Source organism: Martes martes (genome assembly GCF_963455335.1).
Source record: "Martes martes genome assembly, chromosome: 5".
In the NCBI taxonomy this organism is placed as follows: Eukaryota; Metazoa; Chordata; class Mammalia; order Carnivora; family Mustelidae; genus Martes; species Martes martes.
In genome coordinates this window covers 93,519,365-93,539,123 of record NC_137892.1, presented here as the reverse complement: position 1 = coordinate 93,539,123, position 19,759 = coordinate 93,519,365, and the positions used below count along the sequence as shown (strand labels likewise).

At 39.9% G+C, this 19,759-nt stretch overlaps 1 protein-coding gene across 1 annotated transcript in view; it reads left to right on the top strand.

Moving 5' to 3' along the window:
• PCBD2 (pterin-4 alpha-carbinolamine dehydratase 2) overlaps positions 1–19,555 on the top strand; it is a 51,969-nt gene extending 32,414 nt beyond the window's left edge. The window contains exons 3-4 of the mRNA XM_080804158.1: positions 17,990–18,070; positions 19,304–19,555. Coding sequence (XP_080660284.1) covers positions 17,990–18,070; positions 19,304–19,399 — 177 coding nt within the window. The 3' untranslated portion in view covers positions 19,400–19,555. The remainder of the gene's footprint in view (positions 1–17,989; positions 18,071–19,303) is intronic.
• Positions 19,556–19,759: the final 204 nt, after the last annotated feature.

The window sequence follows — 19,759 nt, the reverse complement described above, 5'->3', positions numbered from 1 at the left end:
GAGATCTAAGCACTAGAGACAGAAATACATCACAGCAGTTACACATGCTGACTCCTCCTCCTTTCCATGGTCCATCAGCGAGTGGTCCTCTCCTGAACAAATAGGGGAGCTGGGCATGAAGGTTGGGTGGCACGCCCCAGGTACGTGTGTGGCTGGAAGAGGTTATCTGAGGATAAGAACTTGGGTCCCATAGAAATTCTGGGGATCTTTCCACAGTGCAGACTCTCTGCAGATTGGAAGATTGGATGACAACATCCCTGTCATTTCAAGTTTGGTGGGTGGAGTTTTTGTTTTTATAGGTTCAGTTTCTCATGGGTTTGGCACAGTACCTGAGCTAATTGGTTGCTTTAATAGGTGCTCAGCTAAAGAGGACTTTATCGTGTTATCTAATGTTGTCACCAGGTGTTGAAAAAAAGGGTTTATTTATTTAATTTGACAGGGAGAGAGAGAGATCACAAGCAGGCAGAGAGGCAGGCAGAGGGAGAGAGAGGGGAGGCAGGCTCCCTGCTGAGCAGAGAGCCCGATGCGGGGCTTGATCCCAGGACTCTGGGATCATGACCTGAGCCGAAGGCAGAGGCTTAACCCACTGAGCCACCCAGGTGCCCTGAAAAAAAGGATTTAAAGAAAGACTTCTCATTCATTCTATAGACCCCAAATTATATAGCTACTCTTCTGGTTTTGCTCTTAGAACTCCACAGTGTATTGGTAGAGAATTCAAAGAGTCTTAATGTTCAGAAGGCCTGGCTTAAAAAGACCTATTTGGTGTTCCTGTCTCTCTCCTACATGCTTGAGCCATGTACCTGAAATAGTTTCTCAAAGAGAAGATAACCCATTCTCTCTGAGATTGTGTGGCTTCTAAAAAGAAATAAAGAAGACCATGGGGGTAACTGAGAAATCACTAGGTTGTCTTGATGTTATAAGAAAGTTCAAGGTATACAGTGTCATGAGAGTTGAGGGGGAAAAGGCACAGGAAAAAAAATTTTAATAGTTTTTCCTTTTTCTAAAGTTTTTATTATTTTTAATTTTCCCTTGTAGTTACACTTAGAAAACAGAAACTATAGAAAACTGGTTTTTGCTCTAATTAGCTTTTAGGTAAAGGAAAGAAATGGAAAAAGTATCACCATCAGGGATTTGTCCTAAACATACACATGGAGGCTTTGGAGTTGGACGTACTTGGATTCGAATCCCATTCTCACCTTTTGTGAGATGCGTGACTCTGGCCATGTGACTTACCCTCTTGGAGCCTCAATTCTCTCTTCTGTAAAATAGGAATGATCAACCTGCTATAGTTATTAGCTGCTCTTCTTTTTAATTGAGCGTTACTGTGTGTGTGAAGGCACTGTGATCTGTGATTGGTATACCTCACCTCCTTGTGTCCAGATGGAGTCTTAACCCAGCAGGTCATGTAGCTTGCTCAAGGTTTGGGTACAGAGCCCAGGTTTTGCGTTCCTAGACTAATACTCCCTCCATCCATTGCACCGCTTCTCATATAGTAGATGGTTCTTTGTTTTATTTTATTTTTATTTTTATTTTGTAAAAAGATTGTATTTATTTATTTGTTAGAAACAGAGGGAGCACAAGCAGGGGGAGCGGCAGGTAGAGGGAGAAGCAGGCTCCTCACTAAGCAGAGAGCCTGACGTGGGGCTCGATCCCAGGACCCTGAACTGACTGAGCCACTCAGATATCCCTAGTAGATTGTTTTTAAATCTTCTGTTCCTCTGAAAATCAAATAAAATTGTGAATAAATTGACCAAGTTTATCTACTCCCCTATTGATGGACATTTCGATTCTTGGCACTGCTCATTATTACTGTCAGTTCTATAACAAGCATCCTTGTTTCTCCTTGTGTACAGATGTGCAAGCTTCCTTAGGGTAGACATCTAAAAATGCAATTGCTGGAATTACTCTCTGGGGTACAGATTCTTAACAAAGTTAATGTACAGGATTGTGAGAAGTCAGGGTTTGGGGACAGTCACATTGTAGCTCATCGATAAGGCTCTTCATCATCAGAGAACCCTATTTTTGCATGAGGCTGGAGAAACCCATAGCGACCTAAGTCCTCCTGGCCTCAGAGCCACGTGAGCTGATTTTGAAGTGGTTCGGGAAGTGTGGGGCAATATACATACAGTGCAAACATACTGAAAACAAGAATTAGCAAGTGGGCTCTCAGTCCAAGGTATTAGTGCCTTAGGGCAAGAGACCACTTTTTACCAGAACTCACTGTTGGTTAGTGCTAACTGATAATGCCATCAGTAATAGTAAAGGTTTATAATTGGTCACCTTAAATTTGTACAGATATGCAGTGTTAAATTCAAACCCAAGTTACTGAATGTCTGTTGTCTGAAAAAGGCTACTTTCTGTTTGATTTCACAAAGTATATTTTCTGTTGAATTTCACAAATCAGAGGGCTCTAGGTTGTGCCACAGATGTATCTGCTTGCTGTGTCCATTCCCGTACCGATCTCCGTGAGGGACAGCGCCAGTTAGGTTGGCTCAGGTTGTGTGTGATCTGGGACTGGTGGCACTGGGTCAGGGTGTTGCAATGTCCACTGCCATGGGGCTGGGTGGGGATGCATGTGCCTCATGTCTGCTAACCCATCTCCTCCCATTGGTTTTTAATCATCTCCCTGCTTTCAGTGGAGGAATCCTATTGTACCCCAGTCTTGATAGGCAGAGATAATTACATATATTTGCCTGGGTAAGCAAATCGATAAACTTGCAATAAAGTGTATCAGACCATTTCTTTGGCAGGACAGGCAAGAACAGCTTGTGAAGCAGAGCTGTTTCCAATGGAGCATGAAAAGCTTTGAAAATTCTCAGTAATAGCGGAGAGCAGTATTTGAAACCATCCTTAAACAATTGTTTGTTTTCCTCTTCCCCAACCAAGTTTATAAAAATTTGGTCAGACAGGCGTTTTGTTTTGTTTTAAAATATTTTCAGGGAATTGTTATCTGCTGAATGCACATGTGTTCCTGCACTTTTTCTTTCACGACTGAAACTTTAAACCCTTCCCTTAAGTCCGCCTGAAAACCTCACTCTGCTCAGTAAGGTTTGCATCTGTGAGAAGGGTTGAAGGGATTTGGGCCCTAGAGAAACCTTGCAGTCTGCAGTCTGCACCAGAAATGGCTGTGATCCTGCTGTGGGGGCTCTTTGTCTTTCTTTTCCACCAAGATGCCTCACCCCAAAAAGACGTTGGTTAATTTGGGCGTTCCAGTTTAGTTAATCAGATCATGAGTGCCTGTGCATATAGCAAGAGGCATGATTGAAACATTTATAAAAATTTGGCTCATAGTAAGCCCCATAATTTGTTTGAAAGAATTACCTCTTCAGTGACATTAAAAAAAAAAAAAAACAACCCTGAAGATTGTGGTTTATAACAGCACACCTGGCCCAGATTGTACTGGTTGAATCCATATTTGCTTCGCTGTAAATGATTTTGAGGGTGGAATTCCTGGGTTGTTTTCTGTCTTGTAAGCCCTTGACATTGTACCGGTACCTGTGTGTGCACAAACCTCCCGACATGGGAAAGGCCAGCTTAGCCTCCCACTGAAATGCAGGTTGGCTGCCTTTATTCTGCATGTTCCTAGAATGAGGAAATGATATGACAATAAACAGAAATGCCCTTGCTGAAGAGAGAAGGGAAGCTGGTGTTTATCTGGTCAGGTGGTTTAGATTAGCCATGATGCGGCTCTGTATTATGTTACTTTAAATCATTGTGTCCCAACAGGACATAAATTATGAAGATTGTTACAGTATGTTTCATCCTATGTAAGATCAACAAATTGGAATAATTTTTTTATAGGAAAATCACAGTGCTTTTGGCAAGGCTATTGAAGCCTTTAATTTGACTTGAGTATTTCTAAAATATTACTGCCTAATATATAAAGTATGATTTGCATAAGGTATGAAATAATAAACTTTTAAGAATGAAAGGGAAGACTTTCTCTTTAGGAATTGCTTCAAATGGCACAGCGCTTCCACTGCATCAGTATCTCTCTGTTTTCTTTGTCCTGGGGTTTTAGAGCCAGTTCTTTTCCTCTGCTGGGATTGCAAGTGAGCTGTGCGGGGCTTGGTGCAGAGATGGGGCTTTGCTGTGTGCTGCCTGCCGGTCAGCCCTCGCGTGCACAGAGACGGCAGCAGCTCTGTGCTGGAACTCAATGGGAGCCTTCTCAAGAGGGAAAACAAACTTGCCCATTTAGATGCATCCAGGAAAACAAGCCATTCCCCCCCCTCCTCAGGATATTATGAGTGATTAAAAAAAAATACCCCAAACCCAAAAAAGCCCAACTTGATCAACAGCCGAAGCTAAGGTAATTTACATAGGAGTATGGCAGAAAGAATTGACCTAAGTAAGCATTTGTTCTTTTAAATGTTTCTTCTGTGTTTGTTACTGTTTCCTGAATTATTAGCCTACTTGTGAATTTTTATCACAGACACTTAAATGTTTTCATTTGTGTCGAGGATGCAGCTTAGTTGATTTGGCCACACAGGGCAAATTCTCTAGATTCGAAAAAAATGGCATAAAATTACTTTGTGTAGGATTCAAGCAGACTGGAACCTTTTCAGTGTCGCACAGTAGCATGCAGAGCACTCTGCGTGTTTTTATGAGATGTTGCACAGTGATGTGAAGTAGTGGAGTCTCTGATTTACAGGGACGAGGGGTGGTGAGCGAGGTTTAGGATTTGCTCAAAGCCATAGAATGAGACAGAGCTGGGATTAGAACTTTTCAGGATGAGATGACACCATCCGCCAGACCTTCTGAGTCCTTTGATACCAAAAGGAGGGTAAGTGCTAAGTCTCTTTTACTCTCTGTGTGTCTCCAGCCCGGAGTTTGTTCTTTAATTCTTTAGTAATAGGGTTTAAAACACAGAAACGAAGAAGTCCCTAGTTTCAATCCGTTAACCATAGGAAGGTCTCTCCTTAAGCCTCTTCATAACAGGTTGAGGATAAATTCTGAATATATTTGTGGTTTGCTTTAGCTCAGTGTCTGAAGACTCTGACAGGTTCAGGGACCTTTCCAAGTTCACAACCTATGTGTGCACATTGAAACAAATAAATACAGACAACTTAGGAGATGGGTCTCTTTCCTCACCGGCCGCTTCTGCATTGGCACTGTTTTCTGAGAAGGGGGTCTGGCAGGCTGTTTGGTTGAGGTGATGCATTGCAGCCGTCTATCACTGGAGGTCCTCTGCCAAATTATCAGGATGTCTGATCAGGCTTGAGGATTTTTGGGTGATGTAGTTTTCCCACAGAAAATATTGGCGCATGTTGCCAAAACTCTATTGAAAAACTGTTAAAAGGAGGATTGATCCCATTTAGAAGTAAGCAGAGGAAAGACTAAGTAGGAATTTGTTGCTGTTGTGACAGACCTTTTTATACATTCAGATATTTTGTGATGCAAAGTGACATGAGGCTCTGCTTTACAAAATGTGTACTGCTTGTAGAAAATGTATTTTCTGTACAATTCAGCCAAATTAGGTATAGCTTTGTTCTTTAAAATGGTTTTTTTTTTTTTTTTGAGTCCTTCTCTCCCCACCCCGTGCTGGGGGAGTGGGTGTTCTTTCTGCTCTGAGCCCTTGTTCTCTTCCTTCAACCCTTTTAATTATTGCTGGCGGATCTTGACTTGCAGTTTAATTTAAAATACTCCAGTTGGAGCAGAAGCTTTTTTGCCTTCTCTCTGTCGTTTGAAACTTAGGTACAATAATAGGGCAGAACAATTTCATGTCAGATGTATACTGGAAACTCACAGTGTGAGCACTAGTTGCATCTCCTAAAAGGAGCCAGCCGAATGTAAAGAAGTAAAGGTCGGAGAAGACTGCCATTTTGCCTATTATTTGATTTCTAAAAATGTCTTTGGCCAGATAGTCCATATATCTTAGTGGTTTGGATGCATAACGTTGAAGCCCAAGAGTATTTTTCTATATAAGTGTGAATTTTTATAAACTTCATAATGATGACAATGCCAAGGAGCATAAATTCTTATTCTTTAAGAATTTAATTCATAAATTCTAATTTGCTAAAGCAAAACAAAAAACTCTGGGGGTCTTTGCCATACCTCTCACCTCATGAGACCCCTGAAAACTAACGAACAGGGATTATCAGCTGATTAGGAAAGACAGCCTCCAGCGGTACGTTTCCCAAGTGGCTGGCTGGCCGTCGTGAGCAGCTATAGGGAACAGGGAGGTATCAGAAGTTACTGGACATTAGGGAACTCCAAGTAAATGGCTTCCCTGGTGGATTCCTGTTAGAGTGATTTTGAAACCCGTGTTTCACTCAGCTTTAGAGGGAAAAGATGGAGAGGAAACTGGTGAAAGGTGCTGAATTCCAGAGAGCAAAACTGAAGGATCGTGAGAAATTTTAGAAGGAGCTCATCAGTCAGAGCTGTTGGTATGCCCCATAGTAGCGGCTAATGATGTGGGGAAATGTACTTTACACTTAGGTGCAGAGGAATTCAGAAATGAGTTGTGTCTTTTCAGGGAGAAGATATTCTCAGCCTGTGATCGTCTTGTCCATAATGCTTCTTGGGCACACATCAGATAGATAATATCTATCTAATTAGAGGACTTTCCCTAACAATGGAACAGAAACGATGGGCTCTTAGGTAAAATTGTGGGTAGAGGGGTTGATGTTGATTCAACTCTGCTGCCTGGAGAAGAATGGATACTAGTAGACGTCTACTCTGTCAAAGACTAGTCTTCCTAGACTGGGAATTCAGGAGGAATTTACTTATGTAATTATAAATCCTCGTTCTGCAAAAGAAAACTGTTCTGCACCTTGCTTCATTTAACAGTGTATGTTGAAGGTAGTACCATGTAATTAGCTAAAAGCTATCTTATTTTTCCATATGGCTGTTTGGGATATTATGGTAATTGCCAAAAATGGTGACTTAAGAACTTCTTTTCTGTAAGGCTCTGGAATGTTACGGTCCTGTGAACACAGCTTTTGAGGGCAGTGTGTAGAAGTGAGCGTGCTGCCTCACAGGTAGTGTACTTACTACCAGCAGCGGAAGGGGCGCTGGGTTAGCCTAGGGCACAGTGGAGCCAGCTGCTTGTTTCCTACCTCATGGGCATTGTCTCTAGTGCCCTGGGGAAGCCAGTTTTAAGATCTGAGCCAGATATTCTTGGCTTGAGTTATCGGAGATGTCCCGCTCTGCAGTGCATCAAGGAGGTGGCGGCTAGATCCGGGGCCTGGGATTGGTGGGAGTGATGACTGTCCCCAGACACACATACTGGACAGCCTAGGGGGCAGTCCTCAGGTAAGGTCTTTAGTCTGGCTTCTCAGGGACACAGGAGTCACCTGCTTGGCTGTGATGCTCACTGTCAAATTGCCATTTCCACTGGAAATCTTTCTGTGAGGATACCCACTTAGAGAAACAGTTTTCAGCATGTTTCAGATTTTCTCATCCTTGCAGGGATGGATTTCTTTGGTCTTGAATGGTTCTTCTGCTAGGTTTGGAAGGGAATTCTTCCTGTCCAGGCTTCAGACGCTATGGAATTAAAGTGTTGGTCATGAAGATAATCACTAGCATTAATTGAGCTCCTGATGGAATGCATGGCACATACTCCATTTTTACATTTTTACATGATAGGAAAGTCAGGATCATTTCAAATGTTAAATGAGCATTCTGAGGTCACATAGCTAGGAATACTAGCAGCGCTAGTACGTTTCAGTCTCTGTCTCTGACCCTAACGTTTCTGCAGTTGACCAGTGTGCTCAAAGCACGAGCGATATTTTGGAGAAGAAGAGCACAGAACAGCTCCATCTTTGGTTGGGTCTGTTCCTCACAGTTTTCGAGTTCCTACTCGAGAGTATTCTTCTGTTGCTGGCAAATTAGTATCTGATGTTCCCTTTGCAGTGGCTGGAACGGTTAACTGTGTTTTCCATGAGAAAGTCATGGTGAGTCATGTAATATTCTGGGGCAAAGTATGCCTTTTCTTGGTGCACCAAGCAGTGTTTGTGTGATCGATCAGTCACCAGCGGGAAGGTCCTGTCCTATGACATGTGCGTGCTTGGCAATGATCTTGCCGTGCATTTTGCTTAATAATTTTCATTATTTTTAATTAAAGTTGAAGAAGTGCAGACTCTAGCTGAAATTAAGGTAGGTTGTATTGCCGGAATCTGGTAATTACTTTAATTGATCACAAGATAGTTTCCTTGATCACCAATTAGACTAAATTGCCGATCATGTTTCAAGACGTGAAGAAATGCCCAAACTGATTTATGTAATAGTGTTTTTATTTCTAATCAGACGTAAATATCATTTCCTTCCATAGCAATTGTGTTTTATAAAAGAAGAGATATAGGCCTACAAACATAAAGGTGATTCATAAACAATGGAGTTCTAATTCATTGAATTAGTAAAGGAAGTATTTAGAGGCTTAATGGAGATTGTACTGGGGAAATTACTTTGGAGTCGCTGGTGCTCATTTTCTTAGTGGGAGATATGTTCTTTTTTAGTGCATAATTAAAAGAGTCTATAATCAAAATATAAAAGGCAGCAGACTTAAAGAACTTATATCAAAGAGAATTGCTGGGAGTAATGAAAGATTCGTATTGTAAATATGTGCTAGAAGTTAAGTCTTAGAACTTTAATAAACCATACATGCTATTTGGACTGAAGCTGCGTTTTAAATTCAGGGTGCTGTTAAACATTTCACAGATTGATACACGGTTTTTGTTTTGGTTTTGTGCATCTGATAGTCTTTCATATTTTCATGGAATAAAATGAAACAAAAGGAACTTTAAGAGAAGTTAAAGTTTCCTAGGAATACTTGATTTGGGGTTCATGGAAAAATCTTTTAATTGCTGATGGTTTGGAGATTTCCAAATGACAAACTTCATTGGCCCAATTTACCATGATTGTAATGCTTACATTCCTTAACATGGCAGAGTGACTTAAAAAGTCATACTTCATCATGCATTCATTGACTTGTTCATAAAATGTTTGTAATTTGCAATAGAGGAAAGACTGAAACTATTATCAGCCATTATATGTTATTTGTTGGCCATATGTTTGTTTGAAATGGCCGTGGCTCAGCAGAACATGGCTCATGGACAAACTATGCTGTAAATTGGCACTAAAAACCCACCTAAGCAGGTAGGCGTATGTTAAGAAGTTAACATCAACCAAAATATTTTAATATGAACCAGGTTACATACATTGTAGTATCTCGGTTCTCCTTAGAGTGAGATCTTCATTTGCATGGCATCTTTGTTTTTTCCCCCAACTTATTTTTAAAAGTAGAACAGGTATTTAGTGGCACATTCAGAGGCACCAAAGAGTATAGTAAGTTCTTTGTGGTCCCTGATTCTCAACCACCAGTTTGCCCTCTCCAGCCACTGTTGCTCCCAGTTACCGATCTCTCATACGTGGTTGCAGAGATATTAAAGTATATAGTATCCTTTCCTTTTTACAATGCACAGACTATTGTTATGCATTTGTTTTTCATTTAGTAATATATCTTGGAGGTCTTTCCAGCAAATAGTTTCTTCATTCTTCTTAATGGCTACATAGTATTCCTGTGTAAGTGGACCATCCTGTATTTAATCAGTTTCTTACTGATGGACCTTTGGCTTTTTCAAACCTGTGGCCCTTACAAGCTGTGCTGTAGTGGCCCATTTTTTAAGTTTTAAAAAAGATTTTATTTATTTATTTGTCAGAGTGAGAGAGAATGTGGGAGTGCACAAGCAGGCAGAGAGGCAGGCAGAGGTGGAGAGAGGAGTAGGCTCCCCGCCGAGCAAGGAGCCTGATGCGGGACTTGATCCCAGGATCATGATCCCTGGGATCATGACCTGAGCCAAAGGCAGAGGCTTAACCCACTGAGCCACCCAGGTGCCCCTGCAGTGACCCATTTTTTAAAACGATATTTTAATTTTAGAGAGAGACCATGAGAGAGGGTGGGGGCATGGGGGAAAGGGCAGAGGAAGAGGCAGAGAATCCCAGCTGTGCTGTTTGTGGAGCCCCACATGGGGCTCGACCTCCTGACCTTGAGATCACTATCAGAGCAGAAACCAAGAGTCAGAGGCTCAACCGACTTGCCACCCTGGTGCCCCTGTGGTGACCAGTCTTGTAATTTAGGTATAAATGTGCCTGCAGGACTAATTCCTAAAAGAGAGATTATGTAGCTGAAAGGCACAGCGTTTTTTGTTGTTTTTTTTTTTTTAAGATTTTGTTTATTTCAGAGAAAGAGAAGGCGTGAGCAAGAGCCAGGTGAGGGGCACAGGGAGAAGCAGACTCCCTACCAAGCAGGGCTCTATCCCAGAACCATGAGATCATGACCTGAGCCAAAGGCAGATGCTTACCCAGCTGAGCCACCCAGGCACCTCTGGCACAGACATTTTTAATTTTGGTGGATATTGTCAAATTCTCTTCCTGAGTAATGATGTATAAGTGCTTTTTCTCCTGCATCCTCATCAACAGAATATTATCAGACTTTTTGATCTTTACCAAACTGATAGGTTTAACTTAGTTTCCCACCCCCTGCAGCTTTCCTGAGGTATAGTTGATGTAAAAGTTAGTATTAATTTGTGTTTCTTTTATCATGTATGAGTCTGAGCAATTTTTATGTTTAAGAACCATTTGCTCCCATTTGTCACCTTTTATCTCCTTTGCCCATTTAAAAGAATTGGGTGGTTGATCTTTTTCTTATTAATTTGTGGGAGTTCTTTATATGCCAAGAAAATATGTACTGCAAATCCTGCTTGTTGTTTGCCTTTTAATTTTTTTTGTTGGTTTTTATTGCCATACAGAGAAAAATTTTAATGTAGTAAGAACTACCCATTATTTCATAGTGTTTTAAAGTCTTCTGCCTGTAGAATTCATATATGTCTTGCTAAATTTACTCCTAGATAATTTTGGGAGCCACTTTAGATGGAATCTTTTTTTCCAATATATTTTTCTACTTAGTTATTGTTTGGATAAAAGGCTTTATTTTTTTTTTAAATTCTTGACTTTAATAGGAATCGTCTAGTGTTTCCCTCTTAAGAATAATATTACCTTTTGGGCTGAGAATATATTCTATTTAAAGAGGGGTCCATCTTGGATTCTTCCTATCTGCTGCTTTTACGAACAGTGATGATTATCCATGTAGCCAGTTTTGGTATGTATATTTTGATGCTGTGGTTACATGCTCCTTTATAACCCTCCAAATATAAAGCAATTTTTGTACTCCTTACTTGTTATAAATAAAGAAAACAGTTGATAACCACAAAAAAGAGAGGCCCATAAATTCTTATAAGAGATTTAATACATAAGAAATATTGAATTTATCAAATATCTTTTCAGGATTTATGGAACTCATTATATAATTTTTCTTTTGGTTTATTGATATGTGAGTTATATCAATATATTCGTTATATTGAATGTTCCCTTGCATTCTTAGAATAAATCCCATTTGCTCATGGTACTTTGCTCTTTTAGTGTATTGCTGGGTTTTGTTTATTAAGATTTCACTTAATATGAAACAACCTATACTTTCATTGTTACATGCTATCTTTGTGGGAATTTGGGGATAGTGTTATGGTAGTTTATAAAACTGATTTGAAAATGTCCGTCTTTTTCTCTGCTCTGGAACAGTTTAATTAGTGTTAGAGTTAACTCTGCCTTCAAGGTTTTGTAGAATTTCTCTGTGAAATGACTAGGAACTGTTACTTTTTGGTGTCACTCCTGTTTATGTTTTTCTCTTCTGGGGTCAGTTTTGATAACTTTTTTGGATAATTTTTATTATAGAACTATTTTACTTACGTTTTGAAATTTATTTGTATAAATATTGCATTTGTTTAAAATTTTTTTTTAATGTTTTGAAATTTCTTTTATCTGTAGTTACTTCTCTGTTCTCATTTTCTCTTTTGTTTATCTGTGCTTTTTCTACCTGCCTTTTGTTTGTCTTTAAATGAAGTAACCAATTATCTGTTATGTAATTATTTCAGCCTTTGGATTTATTGATTCTGCCATTTTTTTCTTTCCTGTTCATATACATCTGCTTTTCTCATTATTTATATTCATTCTTGTTTTCCCTAAGTTTATTTTTATTTATTTATTTTCTTTCACGTTCTTTATTTAAGTATTTAAGGGTATTTATTCTGATTATTGCTTTACGTGTGTCCTGTATGTCCTGCATACATGATTAATTTCTATTCAGTTTCGGTTTTGATTTCTTCTGTGAATTAAGACTTTAAAAGAAGGATTTAAGAACTTTTCCAGGTAGTACTTTTTTTTTGCTACTTTTGCCTTTTTGTTTTGTTTTTAATTTTAACCGAGAATGTTGTCAGCACTATTTCTTCTTTTTGGAATTGAGATTTTCTTTGTGGGCCAATATGTGTTCAGTTTCTGTGAATGTCGAGCAGATATTTAAAAAGATACAGTCTCATTGTTTAGAGTTGGAAGTATATAGTTGGATCTACCTTTTTTTTTTCCTTAAAGATTTTATTTATTTGACAGAGATCACAAGTAGGCAGAGAGGCAGGCAGAGAGAGAGGGGGGAAGCAGGCTCCCTGCTGAGCAGAGAGCCCGATGCGGGGCTCGATCCCAGGACCCTGGGATCATGAACTGAGCTGAAGGCAGAGGCTTTAACCCACTGAACCACCCAGGTGCCCCAGTTGGATCTACCTTTTAAATGATGTATTTAAGTAGTCCATATTCTTTTTTTTTTTTTTAAAGATTTTATTTATTTGTCAGAGAGAGAGAGTACACACAAGCAAGCAGAGAGTCAGGCAGAGAGAGAGGAGGAAGCAGGCTCCCTGCTGAGCAAGGAGCCCGAAGCGGGACTCGATCCCAGGACCCCAGGATCATGACCTGAGTCAAAGGCAGCGGCTTAACCAACTGAGCCACCCAGGTGTCCCTTAAGTAGTCCATATTCTTGATTTTGTTTGGTTACTGTGCCATGGGTTAAGAAATGGAAATTAAAATTTCCACTACGGATGTTTCTGTTTGTCTTATATTTCCTGTCATTTCTGCCTCATTGATTTTGATGCCGTGTTACTTGCAGCATAGATACTCAGAATTACTCAATTTTCATTGTGGATATACTTTTATAAGTTAAAATATTTTTTTTTTTTTACATTTGCCTGTGTCTTTTTATTTCCAACAGTTGAGTTTTGCATTGTGATCCGTGTAAAGTTACCTCTTCTTCTTCTTCTGTTTTTCTCTTTAAAGTTTTATTTGCTTAATCTCCATAGCCAACATGGGGCTTGAACTCACCAGCCTGAGATCAAGAGTTGCATGCTCTACCGACTGGGCCAGCCAGGCATCCCAAGTTTTCTTTTAATCAGTTGGAATATGGCTCTTTACATTTATTGATTGGAAACATGACAGAACCCATATACCTTTTTTTTCCTCCCTAAACTGAAATCATGATGTGAAATTGTGTTTTCTATTCTTTTTTTTTTTTTAAAGATTTAAAAAATTTATTTACTGAGAGAGCAAGAGAGTGAGAAAGAGAATATGAGCAGTGGGAGGCGGAGGAGCAGAGGGAGAGGCAGACTCCCTGCTGAGCACAGAGCCTGATGTGGGGCTGGATTCCAGGATCCTGGGATCATGATCTGTGCCGAAGGCAGATGCTTAACCTACTGAGCCATCCAGGTGCCCTGGTTGTGCTTTGTTTGCTTCATTTTAATTGTGCTTTCTTTGACCTAATTGTGAATTTTTTCCATTATTATTTTTGTTCTTCTTGTGGATGCTGTTATACCTATAATTTTACGAGGTAAACTTACTTGTTTCTTTAGATAACATTTCTTTAGATAGTGGTCTCCCCACTAAGCAGTGTCAAAATTAAACTCATACTTTCTCTTACTTTCCCTTCACCATGCAGTTTTGTTACAGTATATTTTTAGTTCTAGTGCTTAATTTTATACCTTGAAATATGCTTTGGATCTTCTAGCTTTCAGGCTTTTTAAACTTTCATCTACCGTCCCCATTTCTTCTCTTTTTCTTCCATATCTTTTAATAGTTTATAACATTTGCATTCCATCCAGTGACTACAATCCCCACATTGTTTTAAGTATAATCCTAGACCTGAGTGAATTGTTCACTGCCGATAACTTTTATATCGTTTTTCCATCCATCTCTAGTTACACGTATTTCATCCTTTAATAAAAGTTTCCTTGGGGTGCCTGGGTGGCTCAGTGGGTTAAAACCTCTGCCTTTGGCTCAGGTCATGATCCCAGGGTTCTGGGATCAAGCCCCACATCGGGCTCTCTGCTCGGTGGGGAGCCTGCTTCCGCGCCCCCCCCCACCCTCCGTCTGCCTCTCTGCCTACTTGTGATCTCTCTCTGTCAAATAAATAAATAAAATATTTAAAAAAAAATAAAGTTTCCTTAGTAGGGATGAAGGGGAATTATTTCCTGAATTAATGTCTTTTAAAAATTGTATCTCTTGTAGTAATTTTGAAAACTGTTTAGCTAGGTATAAAATTCTTTGCACTTTGATTTCCTGAAGTCTTTATAGTCACCGCTTCTCTGACTTCTTTTGTTCAGTGCTAGTATGTGGAAGTTTGAAGTCAGCTGCATTATTTTCATTCCTTGTAGGTGAATTGATCTTTTTGACTAAATGCCAAAAGGATTTTTAAATCTTCAAATTCCCTAACTTCACTAGAATGTCTAGAAATGGTTGAATTCTTCCAATCTATAGATTTAAATATTTTATTTCTAGAAAAAAATTTTTGAAGTATGTATCTCATTTCTTTCTGTGTGTGTTCTCTTATTCACTAAAGTTACATGTATGTTAGATGTACTTTGTGTTCTCTACTTATTTTCTAATTCTTATAAACTCTTGCTGACTTCTGCTTCATTTTGTCTATTAGTCCTGGCCCCTCAGCTTCTTGCTGGATTGTTAGTTGTGTGTATTCTGCCTCAGGCTCTTTGCAGTTTTCACTGATGACATGGTTTTAGAAAGCCTGGAGTCTTAGCTAGCTTAAGGCCTGTAGATTCCAACTGGCTTCCTGAGAACGAGTAGCTAGGGCTGTAAAAAAGAAATCTTGGAAAGAAGGGACAGATGCTTTTCACCATCTTCCAGTTTTGCTGTTAAGTAATATTCTTTCTTTATTAATGCCAGATAATCAAAATTCCCTTTTGAGGTTTTGCTTTTTTCCCTCTCCTATCCTCTCATTTCAGTTCCTTGCAGAAATACTTATACTTTAATTTGAATGTGTTTTGTTGTGAATGTTTTTAATTTGTGGATTTAAAAATAAATATTTTAGGGACTATTTAGTTCTGTTATATGGAAGAAGGATTATGAAATTGTCTCCCTGCTCCCAGAGCAGGAGCAAGTGTTCTTTCCCTCGGGAAGAATTAGGAGTAGATCCTGTGTAAGTGGTTTATCAGGCTTATGATATTTTGTTAAATGCAAGTGTTAGGTGACAGTTGAAGGGAATATGTAAAGTTGAGAAATACATGAGTTTGGAGGATCTTTGAAAGTATCTTTTTTTTTTCTTTTTACATTGTATGTAGATATGGTAGAAGGCTATTTTATTTTATTTTATTAGAGAGAGAGTGAGAGTGAGTACAGAAGTAGCCAGAGTGGGAGGCAGAGGAAGGGGAGAGGCAGGCTCCCCACTGAGCAGGGAGCCGATGTGGGTCTCATTCCCAGGACCCTGGGATCATGACCTGAGCCGAAGGCAGATGCTTAACCGACAGAGCCACCCAGGTGCCCAAGGTTTTTCTTTGATCAGTGTAACTCTTTGGATGTGCCTGTTCTCTCTCTCTCTCTAAGTAGGCTCCACACTGAGTGTGGAGCCCATTGCAGGGCTCGAACTCAGCACCAAGAGATTGAGACCTGAGCTGAGATCAAGTGTTGGATGCTTAACTGCCTGAGCCACCCAGGGACCCCCAAGGAGTGTTCTCTTTTAAGCCCTATCTGTGATAGAGTAGATTTTGCTAATGTGCTGATAGCATGCTGGTAATCAAAGCTTTGAGGAGCACGTCTGACTCTGTTAAAATCATCCCCTTGATCCACTTGGTTCTTGGGAAATAGTAAGGGATGCCAAGCCTCACTTTGGACCTTTAGGATAGCATAGTTCAAACAAATTGTGACCACAGAACTTGGGTAATGACTGACTTTGCCCACCTAATATCTTGTCATTAAGGTGTTTTCCCCAGGCAGCGTGCATCAGGGTGTTACCCTGTAGTGTGTGATCTCTTTGTCTGGTGTGTGGGTTTGAGTATTTATGGCATGTGGGATAGGAAGGCACCATTCTTCTGGGAGACAGCAACTGGAGTCTTAGAATCTTAAGGCTATGGGAGGGCTTTTCACCTATCGTTACATTTTGTGACGATGTATATGATGCACATACCTTGTGCAGCCTGGACAGAGCAGCATGTGGTAGCAGTATCTGCTACTACTAGTCTCTTACCTGGGGCCAAGTGCTGTGCTAAGTGCTTTTATATCCCCATCTCATTTTTTATTAGGATGAATGCGTGAGCTTTTTAATAAAAATACATACATAATATTACCCTCAGTTTACTGAACAGAGAACTGAGGCTCACACGACAGGCTGTAGCATGGAAATTTGAATTCAGGCCTCCCTGGCTCAAAAGCCTATGCCCTTAATGACTCTATTACCCTTTCTCAGGGATTGTGGATAACTTCTTTGGAAGTCTTAAAGCTAAACAAGAATAAGGCACTAGAGGCAAATAGACTAAAAAATTCTCATTATACATAGTTTAATGCAGGTTAACTCTGAATAATTAAAAGACTTTCACATTTGACACAATCTAGAGATCAGAATATGAGATGAGAAGAGGAAGGGGGGAGTGAATATTGTTTTCCACTGATAATTCCATACATGGTTAGGTGGATTTTGCTTGAATGTTCTTCCTTATCCTGACAGGGAAAAACCTTCATGCCTTTAATTAAAGACCAAAATGAGAGTCTTTTTCCTAAATAAAATCATTCTGACATAAGAACCATTATGAATAACATAGAATGGTTTAAAATGGTGTCTTCTATACCTCTCACTCTTAACTTGGAAATGTGCTCTAATGTCAATTTGGTGATTCAGAAAACATAGCTCAACTACCATCACTCCAGCTTTTCTGGATAGGGATTGTGAAGTTAAATATTTATTTATGTGGCTACAGTGGTTACTGCCCTGTGAATTCCACTGTAAATTTGTAGTTACTGTACCATTACCTTAGAGTCTCACCAAGTATTTCTGCCTTCTGGACACATTAGAGACAGACTCTCCTTTTGTTTGCAATTACCTTCATAAAAATTGGAAAGCAAGCAAAAGAGAAAGCTTTTCGTCCTCTCAGGACAAGTTTGCCTTCTGATTAGCAAAATTAGGTTTGTACTTTCTCTATGGAATGAAGATAGAGCCCTACAGGTCCACAGTTGTGTGCCTGAGTCCTCCATCCCCTGCTCGGGGAGAAGCGAAGGCTTCCTGTTCCACAGGGCATGGGGACAATAGCAAGGAGACCCCAAGCAGGCAAGCCAGACTTGCTGTTTCACTCTAGATGTCAAAAAAAAAAAAAAAAAAAAGTCTCTTATCCCCTCCTGTCCTGTCTGGGAGCTAGGATGGGGGACGTTGTTCAGTAAGATATTTTTTCCATAGTCTTGGGATTGATGCCTTAGTTAGCGACCCAGCAACCAAACACAAAGGGAGTGGGGATACAAGAAAAGTAGCCCCTAAGATTTGGGGCCAGGTAGTGAGATCCAGGGCACTTGGTTGAAGGGAAATTACTCCTGTGCTATTTTGGCGAGTCTTGTCCTGAGGACAATTAAATAGTCCAGACAGGTCACTGGGTGAGACCAATTTCCTGGTTTGTTTATTTGAGCCTGATTGTTTTTCACCATTGAGCAGCAGGTCACGGTCCTACTACACCGTTACCCCAGCTCTTTGGAGAGCAGTCTCCTTCCTATTGGATTTCTCCAGGTTTCCCTAAGGATCTGAGCCTTGTCTTTATCTGGCTGGATTGTTCTGGTCTCTCTCTCTCTTGCTCGCAGGTCCAGAGTAGAAGGCAGTGCCACTAATCACTTTCAGCTTTGTCTCATGCAGGCATTTGGCTTCATGTCCCGAGTCGCCCTGCAAGCAGAGAAGATGAATCATCACCCGGAATGGTTCAATGTGTACAACAAGGTAACTAAATTGCCTTATTTGGGGATCACCTGGGCTATGGAGTTTGAGAAACTTTGTTCTTCCTTGTTATCCCATGCAGAGCAGCCATGTGTCAAGTGTGATCAGTAGTGCTTAGGAAAGCATCTCTTACTCTTTCCCTGAGGATCCCTGGGTATGATTGCAGATTAATAACAAATTTTCCGATCTGCTCAAGACATCAGTGTCGAAACTCTTTGTTTTCGTGCTTGTCTTCTACTGAAACTAATATGAGCCATTTGGGCCAAGTGAGGCTCCTGAATTAAAATGAGCCATGCCGATACATGTTAAACCCTCCTACCATAAATTTTTGAAAGTTACGGTAGCAAATAAGAGAGATACGGCCTTATTTACCTTACTGAAATAATTATGCTCAAGAACTGTGCTTTAAAAACAACTGTTTATTAAAATTCTACATTCTAAGTAGGAACTGGCCTCCTTAGGACAAAGAGCAGGCTAAAAAGATTTTAAGTAGTTTTTAAGGGGGCTCAGTAAGAAGAATCATGGTCTCCCCCACCCCCATCCCAAATATCCTTGCCTTTATGGTCATATGCCATTTGAAATATTTTGTCATCTAGATTTCTGTGTGGTTCTGTTTTCTCTTTAAAAAGTCTCTTTGAAAAAGAGAACATTCCCTGATGTACTTGTGATTTATTGGAATAGTTCAGAATGCGCAGGTACCATGATAAACTTTTCCTCCCTACTTGCCTCTCTTTGTCCATAATTTTGCTTGTGCTTTTTAATTGATTTTTTCAAGAAGCCACAGTCTTTTCCTCTACCCCACCTCCGACCCACTTCCCTAATTTAGAAATGGGCTTTTCTGAATGTAGTTGCTAAGATACTACATTTGATAGCTTGGTCTTTCTCAGTGGCCTGAAAATAGTCATGTAATTAAAGTAATGGGAGTTAAAATGAAACCTTAGTCTCTCTCTCTCTCTTTTTTTTTTTTTTTGAGAGACAAAATTTCAGATTCGGGCCGCTGAATTGCCCTTCACATGAGAGGACCTTTTTGTCCCTGGGCAGGTGCTGGGCCCAGCCTGAAGCAGACTGTGTCCCTGGAGTTCATTAGGTTTTGGAAATGCTGTGTTTATTCATAATGTAGTATTTTGTAAATCATTTAATCTCCCCAGTTGTCAAATGTGAATGTTGAAGAATAGATTGATTTCTGAACCACCCAAGACGAGAACCATGAATTGCAGCTGCTTCTGTGTTTCTTAGGTGCAGATAACCCTAACGTCGCACGACTATGGTGGACTGACCAAGAGAGATGTGAAACTGGCCAAGTTTATTGAAAAAGCAGCCGCTTCTGTGTGATTTTTTTCTAAAATGCGTGTCAAACCCGGTGCACATCTTAGCCATCATGTCTGTGGAAGGCAGTTCACATGAACAAATTCACTTGTCAGTTTAAGCTCACCTTTTGAACAGTGTTTTGTATAATCAGTGCTTAATTACAAAATGATTTAAATTTGAGCCTGAGGATTTCTCATTATTTCTAATCATATATATAAGGTAAACCAACTCAGGGAATTACATTAGTAATATTCAAAGGGAGAAATAGCATTCTTAAAGCCCAGAAATTGGGATGGGGGAGTATGCACACATTTTATAACCCAGAAATTCAAGTGATGATGGTGACTTTACCAATACATTGTGTTGGAGAATAATTAGAAGGTG